The 15,940-nt window shown below is 44.7% G+C and overlaps 1 protein-coding gene across 1 annotated transcript in view; it reads left to right on the plus strand.

Moving 5' to 3' along the window:
- Positions 1-2,232: 2,232 nt before the first annotated feature.
- Positions 2,233-15,940, plus strand: part of ZCCHC7 (zinc finger CCHC-type containing 7) — a 199,042-nt gene continuing 185,334 nt past the window's right edge. The window contains exons 1-2 of the mRNA XM_081103696.1: positions 2,233-2,330; positions 9,895-10,524. Of these exons, the coding sequence (XP_080959822.1) occupies positions 9,915-10,524 (610 nt within the window). The 5' untranslated portion in view covers positions 2,233-2,330; positions 9,895-9,914. The remainder of the gene's footprint in view (positions 2,331-9,894; positions 10,525-15,940) is intronic.

The raw sequence follows: 15,940 nt of genomic DNA on the forward strand, positions 1-15,940 counted from the left end.
GATATAGAGTTCAAGGCCACGTTTATAAGGTTTTTCAAGAATTTTATGGAAACCGCCGATAAATTTAGTGAGTCCCTCAATAAGTATAGTGAGACCATGGAGGACATGAAAAAGGACCAACTAGAAATTAAGCATACACTGACTGAAATAAAGAATAATTTACAGAGATCCAACAGCAGACAAGAGGATCCCAAGAATCAAGTCAAAGATTTGAAATACAAAGAAACAAAAAATACCCAACTGCAAAAGAAAAAAGAAAAGAGATTCAAAAAATATGAAGATAGTGTAAGGAGCCTCTGGGACAACTTCAAGCGTACCAACATCAGAATTATAGGGGTACCAGAAGAAGAGAGAGGGCAAGATATTGAAAACCTATTTGAAGAAATAATGACAGAAAACTTCCCCTACCTGGTGAAAGAAATAGACTTACAAGTCCAGGAAGCCCAGAGAACCCCAAACAAAAGGAATCCAAAGAGGACCACACCAAGACACATCATAATTAAAATGCCAAGAGCAAAAGACAAGGAGAGAATCTTAAAAGCAGCAAGAGAAAGAAACTCAGTTACCTACAAGGGAATACCCATACGACTGTCAGCTGATTTCTCAACAGAAACCATGCAGGCCAGAAAAGAGTGGCAAGAAATATTCAAAGAGATGAATAGCAAGAACCTGCAACCAAGATTACTTTATCCAGCAAAGCTATCATTCAGAATAGAAGGTCAGATAAAGAGCTTCACGGATAAGAAAAAGCTAAGGGAGTTCATCACCACCAAACCAGCATTATATGAAATGCTGAAAGGTATCCTTTAAGAAGAGGAAGAAGAAAAAGGAACTCTTACCATTTGCCACAGCATGGATGGAACTGGAGAGCGGATAAATACCACATGATCTCACTCATTTGTGGAATATAATGAACAACATAAACTGATGAACAAGGACTGATCCAGAGATGGAGAAGCATTGATTGGACTGTCAGGCCTTGGAGGGAAGGTAGGGGAGGGTGGGGGTAAGGGGGAAAGATCAACCAAAGGACTTACATGCAAGCATATAGGCCTAACCAATGGACACGGACAACGGGGGGGGGGGGGGGGGGGGGGTGGGTGAGGGCATGAGGGGGGGGGGTAGAGGGTAACGTGGGGACAAGGACACATATGTAATATCTTAATCAATAAAAAATATATTAAAAAAAATTTCTAATTTTCCCAGCCAAACTCTGAGATTTATAATTAAATTATTTGCATTTTGTGTTCCCAACTAGACTCTTAGCTCTATGAGATCACAAACTTTACATCCGCAGTTGCTAGTGCTGTGTCCCTCTCAACTGAGGTTCAAGAAATGTTGGCCAAAAGGACCAATGCCAAACCTGTCTTTCAGGACTGTTGCCAAGAGCCAGTGAACTGATACCAGTAAAGGTGCTTCACTATTTGTAAAGTTGTACAGGTGGGTTTATTATTACTAAGAATTAAAATAAAGTGTGAGAAAAGGAAACAACGCCAGAGGCTTCCAACACAATCGCATAGCCTCTGGAGGCTTCTAAAGGACCAGGATTCACTTCAACCTTCTGCAGGAGTACAGCTCTTCAAGGCTTACAGAGAGTTCATCTGTTGCCTGTAAAAACAGCCGGAAACGCCCCAGTACCAACTAGGTTCAACTTCAAACTAGAGGCGGAAGGTACCTGCCTAGGTTCACCGGGCACACAAGAGAAGTTAGAAGCTAGGCGCTCTCGAAGAGGCTTCTCTCTCCCTGAGGGTCCCTGGGTCAGACGACCAAGCCACCCGACACTCCACACTGAGTCCCTTGTCCCCATCTCGGTCACGGTAGGGAACCCGCACCACGTGGCACTGGGAGTAGGGAGGATGACGCAAGCGATCCAGAGAGAAGGAGGCGGAGCCTGTCCTGAAGCCGGCATCATGGGAGATGTAGTTTTTCTCGCGGGCGCATAAGGAAGGGTGCGAGCTCCCGCCCTGGTTTTATCAGGGAAGTAGGATTTCTAACGCGCAAGTCATGCAAATAAAGTGTCCCCTATTGTAGATGCAGCCTAGGTATCTTTGAAAGAAGCAGTGAAGGGAAAGGGGAAAAGCAAGGAAGACAAACCAAAAGATTATACGCGGGGAAGGAAAGGGTTAATCGATGTTACGCATGCGTACAGAGGTCCCGCAGGATGAGCCGGGACGGAAGAGGACTCCCGGGAGCTGTGTTTTCCCCGGAAGTGCCTGCCCTCCTCCCGAGTCCGCGCGGACGCGGTTTTCTTACCTCACTTGTACTCGCCCCTCCCCGTCCCTCTACGCGTCTTGGTTCCTGGTTGGTGCTTCCTGGTCGCAGCCGCGGCAGTGAGTATGTGTGTGGCAGACCCCTCGCGGCCCGTGGCCGGGGGACCCCCGCTCGCCCTCCGCCTCGCCCGCCGGGCTTTGGAACTGGCGCGTGTCGCCTCGCCGGCCTCCGCGTTCCCCGTCTGTCCCTCGTTCGTGGCGGGGCGCGCGGCTGGCGATCCCTCCGTGCGGCTGTGCCCTGCGCGGCTCGGCTGCCCAGCCGAGGTGTCCGCTCTTCCCTGCCCGGCCACAGCCCGAGGTCGTGGTTCGAACAGGGCTGGGCGCCATGGCCTCGGTGGGGGTGGCGGTTCTCTCTGCTTTACCCCCACGACCCCAGGATCGCTGTCTGTTGGGGAAGCTGATGGGTCACTTGAACGCGGAGGTCCCGCCGCACCGTGAGGGGCCGAGCCGGGGAGGACCGAGCAGTCCTCGGCCAAGTCCAGCCTCTGGTCAGAAGCAGCAGCTGCAGGGCCAGAAACATTTCGGGAGATGTGCCCCTTCGCTCCTGTAAAACGGGGAGATGTGGGCTGTGTTCGCCAAGATTCCCTTTACCCCTCACATGTCGTGAACCCGCAGTTAGTTCACCTTGAAGAGCTGCCGGGGCGGCGGGGAAGCCGCCTGGAGCCGGCAGGCTGGAGGTGTAGCCAGGCTGGAGGTGTAGCCAGGCTGGAGGGGTAGCCAGGCTGGAGGGGTAGTCAGGCCGGAGGGGGAGGCAGGCCGGAGGCGGGGAGCCAGACTGGAGGGGGAGGCAGGCTGGAGGGGGAGGCAGGCTGGAGGTGTAGCCAGGCCGGAGGGGGAGGCAGGCCGGAGGGGGAGGCAGGCTGGAGGGGGAGGCAGGCTGGAGGTGTAGCCAGGCTGGAGGTGTAGCCAGGCCGGAGGGGTAGTCAGGCCGGAGGGGGAGGCAGGCCGGAGGGGGAGGCAGGCCGGAGGGGGAGGCAGGCTGGAGGTGTAGCCAGGCTGCAGGGGGAGGCAGGCTGGAGGTGTAGCCAGGCTGCAGGGGGAGGCAGGCTGGAGGTGTAGCCAGGCTGCAGGGGTAGTCAGGCCGGAGGGGGAGGCAGGCCGGAGGGGGAGGCAGGCTGGAGGGGAGGCAGGCCGGAGGGGAGGCAGGCCGGAGGGGAGGCAGGCTGCAGGGGGAGGCAGGCTGGAGGGGGAGGCAGGCTGGAGGGGAGGCAGGCCGGAGGGGGAGGCAGGCCAGAGGGGAGGCAGGCTGCAGGGGGAGGCAGGCCGCAGGGGGAGGCGGTGACCGCGAATCTCATCTTCAGGCTGGATTCACCCGTATTTCAGGGTTGAATTAGGAGATCTTTCAGGCTCGAAGAATACACAAGCTTCCCTCACACTCTTTCAGGACTTTTCCAAAACTTGATTTTGAACACTTAGGCTATCACATCCAAAGATTTTTAAGGGGGCTTTGTGCATACTTCGACAGTATTATGCTTTTGGGACGTTCCGTATTGCTGTTTTCCAGAGAGTCTGAGGGTGGGGAACGAGCTGTGTTCGTGGAAGTGGGGATTAAGATAGTTACAAAGATAAGGTACTGCCTAGCGAAAGGAAAGAGATGGGGGAGAGGTGAAGGAAGTGCTTTGATGTTGGATTAATGATCCTAAGGGGACTTCATGCATCCCAAGAACAGCTGGACTTTTCCGAATAAATTTAGCATAATTGTCTCCCAGTAAACATCTCGTATTCTCCCTCTTGTTGTGTGACTGTTGATTCACACAGTTCTCTGGGTTTTCTACTCCAGTCAGATTTGCTCCCAAGTGAAAGTCACATTTGAGGAATGGACAGACTTTAACACTAGAGTCAACAGTTTTTAATATCTCACCGTCAGGATAGCTCACTTAAAAGTAATTCAGGTTTTAAGTTGAAAATAAATTCTATTAGTCACTTTCCATTGAAAACTGAGTTTAAAATCAAGATGCCAATTTACATCTCCGTGAGAATGGATACCTCTTACCAAGAAGAAACTCCTAGGCTCAAAGTTCTTTCAAAGGAAGAGCAATAGGCCCGGCATGATCGGAAGGTAGACTGTTAGAGCCGAAGCATTGGCTTTAAAGACTGTGTAGTAAAACCCCAAAGCTTAAATAAGCCTTCCGTTGTCTAGTTTGAAAATTCAGTGAAGGGTTACTGCTCCCACTTTTGAATGTTGAGAGCCTGTGCAGTTATTCTCTGCTGCTGTTTTAAGCCATTTTAATTGTTTAGGTAAGTTTCACCCCCAAACTAATATTTAAGTTTCTTAACATAACCTAAATCTTTTTTGCTCATGGGGTGGATGTCTATGATCTTTGAGTACCAAGTTGGGAGGCTCCTGGGTGCTAAACTGACAAACTCAAATGTATGCTTTGCCTTTCATGGTTTTTCTACTCCACTGGGAGCTAAAATGGATATTCGTGAAATAAATTTAAGTGTTAGAACCAATTCAAATATAGCTTTGAAGAAAGGCTTTAAAAAACGTTTATTTGGAATTATTTTAAAATTAAAAAAACAACAACACCTTCGTGAACACTTGGCTGTAAGTTAGGGGAATGTGAATTGGCTCTAGTTATATTCTTCAGCTAGGTGCAAAACCCTGGTAGGCCTCTTTATCTCTTTGGACTTCATTTTACATCTCCAATGTAAACTGAAGATGTTGAGTGAGATTATCTGAAAGGTTATCAGACTTAAAATTTTGTGATTCTTATAGGGACCTTATGTTATCTAGTTAAGTATGCTTGAGAATTGTGTACCTTGATAAAAAAGCCAAGAAAGCCTAAATCAAGATTTTATATTAATTCTCTAAGTATACACTTTTTTAAAAAAGTAAATTAAATGCATTTGAATGTAATTAAAGTAGTAAAATAAACCAAAACAGCCTCAGGCAAACCTTCACCCTGGCATATATAAACTACATAAATAGAAGAGCAAGTTATGCTGAGCACAATTTTCAAGTACAGAAGATAGAAAATCCTCTTAAAGGCCATAGGGGCTAAATTGTTAAATTCATTTTTCTACATTTCAGGGAAAGAGATAAACCCTGAGACCCAAGGAAGTCAGTTTTTATTATATTTCTTTAGTTTATTTTTGGCATACATTCACAGGTGTGCCTATGGCTCTATTCTTAATCCCTTTCCTTTGGGATGCCTCCAAGAGTAGTACAAATTTGTAACTCTGTAATTTAGCTCTTTAATTTTTTTCTGTGCTGCACTGGAATTATGTTTTATCTTAAGTCCACACTGGATCCTCAGGATGGATCCAGTGAGGATTTTGAGGGAAGCATAATTCCTTTGACTTCTTTTAGAATTAATTTACCTATTAAATGAAAAGGAAAGGATTCGTCTTTTATTTGAATTCCTCTGAGGCTAACATTTCAATATAAACTGATAAATGCTATGAGCATTATTATTCAGACAGCCACATTCAACTTGTATGACTGTAACTGCATAGCCACCTGAAGGACAGTGCAAGAAGGGAACAGGTAAAAAAAGTACCTTTTAGAAGGAAAAAGGCATTGAAAGTTTGTTTCTTTTCTCCTATCTTTATTGATATAACTGACAAATAACATTGTGTAAGTTTAAGGTGTTCAACATGATTTGATACACATATATATAATTACCACATTGATATTAGTTAACACATCAATCACCCCACATATTTCCTTTTGTTTTTTTTAGTAAGAACATTTAAGATCTGTTCTCTTAGCAGATTTCAAGTATACAATACAGTATTGTTAACTCAGAACTTAATCATCTTTTTAAAAATCTAGCTTTATTGAGGTATAATTGACATACAACATTGGCTAAGTTTAGGATATACAACAAAAATTGGTTTCTTTTTTTCTGTAAAAAATTTTTCATTCATTTCTTCATTGGCTTTTATTTATTTGACTAGAGGCCTGGTGCATGAATTTGTACATGGGTGGGGCCTCTCTGGGTGGCCTGCGGGGATAGGGCCAAAACCCGCAGTTTATTGCTGCCTGCAGCTCCTACCTCCCTCTCCTGCTCATCCTGGCCCCACTATACCTGCCGCAGGCTCGCGTCCAAGCAGTCCTGATCAGGAGAGGCTTCATGCTGCCACAGCAGCGCTCACCAGCCATGAGCCCTGTGTCTGGCACCCTCCTGAGGGGAGTGGCCCGCAGGCTGGGGCTGAAACTGACTTTCCTGGATTGCGAGAGGGTGCAGGTCAGGCCGAGGGACCCCACCAGTGCACAATCAGGCCAGGCAGGGACCGTGGGAGGTTGGCCAGGGTGGGAGAGACCACAGGAGGGCTCGTGGGTGTGTCTGGCCCATCTCACTCAGTCCCGATTGGCCAGACCCCAGCAGCAAGCTAACCTATGGGTTGGAGCATCTGGTGGTGAGTGCACATCATAGTAACTGGTCGACCAGGCGACTATCTGCCTCCTGGTGGCCAGTGCACATCATAGCAAGCTGTTGAGCAGCCTTAGCATATCATTAGCATATTATGCTTTGATTGGTTGAATAGTTGACCAGATGATTGGACACACTTAGCATATTAGGCTTTTATTATATAGGATTCTTGGAGTCAGCTGGTTTTATCACCAAATCTACCATCAGAACACCCTGACATTTTGGGCAAAGAATTGGTAAACTAATAAAATGACTAGTTTTTCTAAATCATGTCTGTATAGATAGAAGGGGAGTAGAAAGAATAAATTGTCATTGTTATTCTCTAGTCTGTCCCTGATTTTTTAAAAAACATGAGTTATTTTTCCAGAGCTCTCATTTTGATCAATATTCCATCAGTACCTAATTGAAACATCTACTGTACAGATTTTTGGTTGATGACATGAGAATAGTTGGAATAGTTGGAGACAACTATGAAAATCCCATCATTTTCTTATTTTAGGTACATATTAGACATTATGGCTGAAGAACAAATGCCTGATGATTTATTCTTTATTAATTTAACAGACATTTATAGAGATCCTGCTAAAATAGCAGTTACTCTGCTGGGTTTTGGGGATCCATTGTTAACCAAATGCATATAGTTCCTGCCCTCCTGGGGTATGTGATTAGTGCTTGTGGGAGATTTACTTTAAATTAGTAATTAGAAATTTGGTGTTTTGAAAGTGCTATGGAAGCCTATGAAAGAGACACTTAATTTAATCTGGTGGGTCAAGGAAAGCTTCCCTGAGAAGTGATGCTTAAGCAGAGTTGAAGGATGACAGGATTTTAATATGCTCACAGTTGGAAAGTAAAGTTCTTCCAAAGCTGAGTTTTGCCTCAGTTTCAGGTCCTTAGTAAGTTTATATTTTATACCTATCTTTTAGCTGGCACAGAAGTAAACCAGGTTTATCAGATACACACACACACACACACACACACACACACACACACACACACATATATATATATGATGATATGATGGGGAATATATATATATACACACTAGAGGCCTGGTGCACAAAAATTTGTGCACTCGGGGGGGGGGGGGTGTCCCTCAGCCCAGCCTGTGCCCTCTCGCAGTCTGGGACCCCTCGGGAGATAACGACCTGCTGGCTTAGGCCTGCTCCCGGGTGGCAGAGGGCAGGCCCAATCCCTAGGTGCAGCCCCTGGTCAGGCTCAGAGCAGGACCGATTGGGGAGTTGGGGCGCTGCCCCCTGTCATGCATAGAGCAGGGCAATCGGGAGGTTGTGATGCCACCCTCAGTCACGCTCAGGGTAGGGCCAATTGGGGGGTTGGGGCACCGTCCCCTGTCACACTCAAGGCAGGGTCGATGGGGAGGTTGTGGCACCACCCCCTGTCATGCACAGAGCAGGGCCAATCGGGGTTGGGGCACTGCCCCCTGTCACTCACAGAACAGGGCCCAGCAGGGGGGTTGGAGCTCCGTACCCTGTCACTCACAGAGCAGGGCCCATCAGGGGGTTGGGGCGCCGCCCTCTATCACCCACAGAGCAGGGCCGATCAGGGGGTTGGCGCACCACCACTGTCACACTTAGGGCAGGGCCGATGGGGAGGTTATGGCTCTACCCCATCACACACAGAGCAGGGCCTGTGGGGAGGGGGGTTGGGGCGCCGCACCCTGTCACACACAGAGCCGCAGGGCGATCAGGGTGTTTGGGCGCTGCCCCCTGTCATGCTGATCCCGGTGCTGGGAGGCCTCGCGGCTCCACTGATCCTGGTGCTGGGAGGCATATTACCCTTTTACTATATAGGATAGAGGCCTGGTGCATGTGTGGGGGCCAGGTGGTTTGCCCTGAAGGGTGTCCTGGATCAGGGTGGGGGTCCCTACTGGGGTGCCTGGCCAGCCTGGGTGAGGGGATGATGGCTCTTTGCAGCTGGTCACACACCCTTCAGGGTGGGGGTCCCCACTGGGGTGCCGGGCCAGTCTGGGTGAGTGGCTAAGGGCTGTTTTCAGGCTGGGGGTGACTGAAGCTCCCAACTGCTCCTTTTTTTCTTTTTTTTTTCTTTTTTATTCTGGGCCAGCTTTAGCTTTGAGGCTTGGCTCCAGCTCTTAGGCCTCTGCTGCTGAAAGTAGGTTTCTGGCCTTTGCCTACAATGTTGCGATCCTGCTGGCTGAAGCCTGGCGGACTAAAGCAGGTTTCTGGGGTTTTGTTTAGCTTCTATATTTGTTACATAGTTGCTTAGAGTTGCAGCTCAGAGGCCTGCAGCGGCAGGCGGGGAACGTTGGAGTCCTCCGTCACTGAAGCAAGCAAGCCTCATGTTAGTTTCAAGCTGCCTGGCTGCCGGCCACCGTCTTGGCTGGCAGTTAATTTGCATATTGCCCTGATTAGCCAATGGGAAGGGTAGCGTTCGTACGCCAATTACCATGTTTCTCTTTCATTAGATAGGAGATATATATATATATATATATATATATATATATATATATATATTTGGTTAAGAATTAGAAAGCCATGAGGTTATTTTTTTAAATTGAGAATAAAAATCTACACAAAAACAGTAAATAAATTTGTTACCCATTATAGATGTTAGTCATAGCTGAAGTAATATTCCTATATGAGAATGTATACCAGAAAAGATGAGATCCAGAACCAAGGAGAAGAGGTAGAATGGATGGAATAGTGAGAATTACATAACTATATTTGTGATTTTGGAGAAAAAGTATTAGATGTCTGAGGCAATGGATCACAACCTTCTTTTTCCTTTCCAACATACCTGCAAAATATGTCATTTTCTTTAATAACTATAACTCAATTTGTTGGTAGTAATTTTCATTTGGGAGGGTGGGCATTATTAGAGTAGGTCATAATTGGATTTAGAAATCCTTGAAAATAAGCTGTTCTAAGAGAAAAAGGTATTTTTTAAAAAAGTCCTTACCCAAGGGTATGTTTTTATTGATTTTTAGAGAGAGAGAGAGGAAGGGGTGAGGGGTGATGAGAGAGAAACATCGATGTGAGAGAAAAACATCAATCATTTGCCACCCATAGGCATCCTGACTGGGGCTTGAACCCATAACCTTTGGTGTATGGGCCAGTGCTCTAAGCAACCCAGGCCACCTGGCCAGGGTGAAAAAAAGGTATTTTAATATGTTATTGAGAAAAATGATAGCCTTTGTATAGAAGTTAGCACTAAACAGGCATGACCTGAGTTTTAAAAATACGTTCTTTGTATGACTTTCTCTTTTACAGCATCACTGTTACAGACTTTCATGATGTTTGGTGGTTATGAGACTATAGAAGCTTATGAAGATGACCTTTATCGTGAAGAGTCATCTAGTGAACTGAGTCTCGATAGTGAGGTGGAATTTCAGCTCTACAGCCAAGTACATTATGCTCAAGATCTTGATAATATCACCAGGGAGGAAGAACATGAAGAAGAGAACTCTGGGGATTCTGAATCATCTAGTAGTAAGCAAAATCAGAAGAACTTAATTATCCTTTCAGATAGTGAGGTCATCCAGCTATCAGATGGGTCAGAAGTCATCACTTTGTCTGATGAAGATAGTGTTTATAGATGTAAAAGAAAGAATTTTAGAGTCCAAGCAAAAGAAAAGACCAGAGTTTCTCCTGCTTCTCTTCATTCTCATGAATTGGATGGTAAGAAATGCAAGAAGGATATTAAGAAGCCTAAACCTGAAGAGAAATCAGGTATGGTCCGAGAGGTTATGATTATAGAAGTCAGTTCAAGTGAAGAGGAAGAGAGCACCATTTCAGACAGCGACAACGTGGAAAGCTGGATGCTGCTGGGATGTGGAGTTGAGGATAAAGATGATGATATCCTTCTCAATCTTGTGGGATGTGATAACTCTGTTAATGAAGGTTAGTATCATGTTGGCCATTTTGAAAAGTAGTATCATCTTTAGAAGACTTTTCCTAGACAAAAAGGGTCTGCTCCATTTAATTCCTCACCTTTTGGTCGTGTTTTTTGCCTTGTTTCTTGTGAGACTCTCTTACCAAAGGCTACTCTAATGGTGGTCTGTCTGAACATCAGAAAGAGTATGTTAAAATATCAAAGAAACTCTGCTTCTGCTGGAAGCAATTTCATAGCTGCTTCTTCCTGTTTGGCTAGAGCCAGTTCTGGACCTGAAATCTTAGTTTCCCTCTCTCTCTGCTTGGTACCACAGGTGAGTACTCCATCCACCTCTGACATTGGTCCCATGCTCTCATTCAGCCAACTCTGTTGGGTCTGCTTCTTCTTAAGTGATTTGCTTACCTAGGAGTTATTCAGGTAGCAAGCATTGGGAATGCTTGGTACACATAGGATATGGAATTAATATTAAGATTGCAGGAGCTCCACAATAAGTAAAGTAGGAAACTGAAAAGCTAAAAATGTGCAGTAGACTGTAGGAGAGAATGCAAATTCTGAGAACCACATCACAGGATTGAAACTTCGGTGTTAGCTTTGTCTCTTCTGTCACAAGTAGTCATCTAGTATTGATACTTATCCTTTTAAAAAGTGCCTTTCATGTCTTATCTTTTATACCCAATGCCTAGCATTAGTTTCCTAAATGATCCTTTTTTTTTTAAATATATCTTCCCTGCACACTATAAAGGTCCTGAAATGCCCTTTTACTCAGCGTATTTTACTGCTGCTCCAAAACCTTTCATGGTACCCACTTGCCCTCGAGGAGTGTTGATACTGAATGGAGATCATGCTCTGGAGCTCCAGAGATTGACAAACTTTATTATAAGGAGCCAGATAAGAAATAGTATTTTAGGTTTCCAGGCCACAGGATCTCCTAACTACTTAACTTTGCCCTTATTGTGGGCACAATACCTAAGAAATGGGATGGTTCTTTCTTTTTTTTTTTAAATGATTTTTTTTTTTTTTGTTAAGAGAGAGAGAGGTGTGGAGAGAAAGAGGGAGAAATGATGTGACAGAGAAACATCGATTGGTTGCTTCCCGCATGTGCCGACTGGGGATTGAACCTGCATCCTGGGTATGTGCCCTGATCAGGAATTGAACCTGCCACCTTCTGGTGTATGGGAGGATGCTCTAACCAACTGAACCACACTGACCAGACCTGGGATGGTTATTTCAACAAAATTTTATTTATAAAAACAGGTGGCTGCCTCAGGCGGTAATAGGCCAACTCTGAGAATTTGACAGCAAAAGGAGGAAAAGAAATAGAATAGTACATAGAAATAGTACGTAGAAAAGAAATAAAACATAGAGCAAAATCAAGTAAAGTTTTGTCAGAATAAAGAAGATCTAATAATGTTTTTAGAAGGAAAAAACTTTTGAAGGAGAGATTATACCTGTTTGGTAGATTAGAGTGGGAGGGGCCAAGTAGAAGATGGGTTCAGGTATATATGTCTGAATTAGTTTCAAAAGGGGAGAGACACATCATTAATCACTAAATTATCAAATATTTGTAGAGAAGAATTTCATTGTTTTGGGGATATCTGTATTTTTATTGAGATGAAATTAACATAAAATTAACCATTTTAAAGTGCTTAATTCGGTGGTTTTTAGTTCATTGGAAATGTAGAACCGTTACATCTATGTAGTTCCAAAACATTTTCACCACATCCAAAGGAAACACTGTATCCATTGAAGTCACTTTCATCCCTGCCTCCTCAGACCCTGCAACCACTAATTTATTTCTATCTGTCTGCATTTACCTATTCTGGATATTTCATCTAAATAGAAGCATACAATATGTGACCTTTTGTGTCTGGCTTTCACTTAGCATAATGTTTTGGAGATTTGTGCATGTTGTAGAACATACCGGTTCTTCATTCTTTTTAAGGCTGAATAATATTCCATTCTGTGAATATATCACATTTTGTGTATCCATTCATTTGTTGATTGACATATGGGTTATTTCCACCTTTTGGCTGTTGTGAACAGTGCTGTTGTGAACATTCATTCATATTTAGGTATTTATTTGAATACCTGTTTTGGATATTCTTTTGATTACATACCTAGGAATGGAATTACTGGTATTTTTATATTTCACTTTTTGAGGAATTACCTATTTTTCACAATGGCTGCACCATTATACAGTTTTATCAGTACAAGGATTCCACTTAACGGAATGGTTTTTTATGATGACTTGTCGTGTTGTACATTTCTATATGATTTACACATTTCTACTAATATTGGATTTTTGCTATTTTCTAGCCCCCCGCCCCCCGCCCGCCCATTTTGTTTCATATAGTTGTTGCTTATGTTGGCTTATGTTTTTTTTTTTTAATTGATTAAGGTATTACATATGTGTACCCTCTACCCCCCCCCCCCCCCCCCCGCTCATCCCCTCACCCCCCCGTTGTCCGTGTCCATTGGTTAGGCCTATATGCTTGCATATAAGTCCTTTGGTTGATCCTTCCCCCTTGCCCCCACCCTCCCCTACCTTCCCTCCAAGGCCCGACAGTCCAATCAAAGCCTCTCCGTCTCTGGATCAGTCCTTGTTCATCAGTTTATGTTGTTCATTATATTCCACAAATAAGTGAGATCTTGTGGTATTTATCCGCTCTCCAGTTCCATCCATGCTGTGGCAAATGGTAAGAGTTCCTTTTTCTTCTTCCTCTTCTTAAAGAATACCTTTCAGCATTTCATATAATGCTGGTTTGGTGGTGATGAACTCCTTTAGCTTTTTCTTATCCGTGAAGCTCTTTATCTGACCTTCCATTCTGAATGATAGCTTTGCTGGATAAAGTAATCTTGGTTGCAGGTTCTTGCTATTCATCTCTTTGAATATTTCTTGCCACTCTCTTCTGGCCTGCATGGTTTCTGTTGAGAAATCAGCTGACAGTCGGATGGGTACTCCCTTGTAGGTAACTGACTGTCTTTCTCTTGCTGCTTTTAAGATTCTCTCTTTATCTTTTGCTCTTGGCATTTTAATTATGATGTGTCTTGGTGTGGTCCTCTTTGGATTCCTTTTGTTTGGGGTTCTCTGCGCTTCCTGGGCTTGTAAGTCCATTTCTTTCACCAGGTGGGGGAAGTTTTCTGTCATTATTTCTTCAAAAAGGTTTTCAATATCTTGCCCTCGCTCTCCTTCTGGTACCCCTATAATTCTGATGTTGGTACGCTTGAAGTTGTCCCAGAGGTTCCTTACACTATCTTCATATTTTTTGAATCTCTTTTCTTTTTTCTTTTTCGGTTGGGTATTTTTTGTTTCTTTGTATTTCAAATCTTTGACTTGATTCTTGGGATCCTCTTGTCTGCTGTTGGATCTCTGTAAATTATTCTTTATTTCAGTCAGTGTATGCTTAATTTCTAGTTGGTCCTTTTTCATGTCCTCCATGGTCTCACTATGCTCCTTGAGGGATTCATTAAATTTATCGGCGGTTTCCATAAAATTCTAGACAAACCTTATAAACGTGGCCTTGAACTCTATATCCAGTCGTCTGCCCTCCTCCGTTTCTGCCAATTGTGACCTGTTTCTTTGTCTCCGCATTTTGGCTGCTTCCCTGTGTTGATAGAGTGGCCCTGCGCGCCAGGTGTCCTGTAGGGCCCAGTGGCTCAGCCTCCCCAGTTACCTGGGGTGGACACTCTTGGTGCACTCTTGGTGCCTTGGTTGTTGTAGGATCACTGGGAGGAATTGACCTCCAGGCCAATTGGCTGTGGGAAGCAGCTGTGTCTGAAGTGGGAGAATGGTCCCCCTCTGACCACTGGGTACAGTGGCTCCTGGATCTAAGGAGGTGCTAATTCAGCCCCTGCCTGAGGCCACACAGCCGGAGCCACGAAGAGGCTCAGCTGTGAAGCAATGCAAGCCGCTGCGGGGCCTTGGGCCTTCTCTTGGAAGTTCCGGGTCTGCTTGGCTGGGCTGTAGGTAGGTACATTCACATGCAAAAGCCTCTGCTGCAGCCTGGGTGGGGCGGGGTCTCAGGGAGTCAAAAGGGCGGAGAAAGAAGCTATGGCTGATTCTCCGTGCCCGGAGTCGCGTGTCTCAGTGTCCCGGTAACGGCTGCAAGCACCTCTGAGGGAAATCCGCCCTCAAGTTCGCCCGCTGCCGCCTGACAGAGCAGCCTCTCCCCGTATGAGTCCTGGGTCCCCAGAGACTTCCCAGAACCGGAGTTCAGAGCAGTCGGGAGCTTGTGATTCAAAAAGACAGCCGCGTCCTCAGGTGCCACCCCCTTTCCGCGCACGTGAGCCGCCGCCGTACCTCTGCACTCAGCCTCCGCAGCTCCTCTGGCTCTCAGCGTGCTTTTCTTTTCTTCTAGTTGTAGAAATTACACTCAGCCAGCCTTCCTGTTGTTCTGGACGATGTTTGCTCCGTCCTTTGCGGTATTTTTCAATTGTTGTGGGAGGCGACTATTTCCCGGTGTTTATCTATGCCGCCATCTTAGTTTCGGCTTATGTTTTTCTAGAATAGCTTTTTTGCATAAAATTTTCTTATATGTTGCCATTCATTTATAATTTTTAAAGAAACTGATTCATTCTTATAGGTATGTATTCCTTTAAAGTTTAGTGTGTGTATTAGTAAAAGTGTTTGATACAAGACCTAAGTAATTCTTGATTCCAGACATTCAGTGTATGCTTCTATTATCCATATTGACATTTATCCCTACTCTTTGCTCCTAGGAATTTTTAAAAATATATTTTTATTGACCAGAGAGAGAGAGAGGGAGAGAGAGACATCAGTGATGAGAGAGAATCATTGATTGGCTGCCTCCTGCACACCCCACATTGGGGATTGAGCCCGCAACCCTGGCATATGCCCTGATGAGGAATCAAACCTTGACCTTCTGGTTCATAGGTTGATGTTCAACCACTGAGCCATGCTGGCCAGGCTAGGATTTGTTTTTTTTTTGTTTTTTGTTTCAGCCAAATTGAAGCAAATTCTGCAGCCTGCAAATTAACTTGCTTGACTCTTATGAACTCTTACAGATATTCAAATATATATTCCTATTTTATTTCCTTGATCTGCTAATACCATAATCCTATTTCTTTCCAGTTAATAAGCAGTATATTCAGTGCTGATACCTATTTGAGTGTGTTGTTATTCTCTAGTCATTATTATCTCATTCATAAATAGATCTGGGGATAGGTCTGATTCAGTGTATATAATAGTCTCTAGAGAAAAGATTTTTTCATGTTGGTGGAATTTTGTGGAAATTCTGGCATACTTTTGAAATGATGATTGTTAAACAGCAACAACAGCTAATTTGTGTTCTCCTTTCCCTTCCCTCAACCCCTACCCCCAAACTATGACATATTTAAAATATCAATAGGATATAAGAGAAGAGATTATAAACTCCTTGATGGCAGGTCTTTTCCATACTCAGA

The sequence above is a fragment of the Myotis nattereri genome, assembly GCF_964212035.1.
Source record: "Myotis nattereri genome assembly, chromosome: 12".
In the NCBI taxonomy this organism is placed as follows: domain Eukaryota; kingdom Metazoa; phylum Chordata; class Mammalia; order Chiroptera; family Vespertilionidae; genus Myotis; species Myotis nattereri.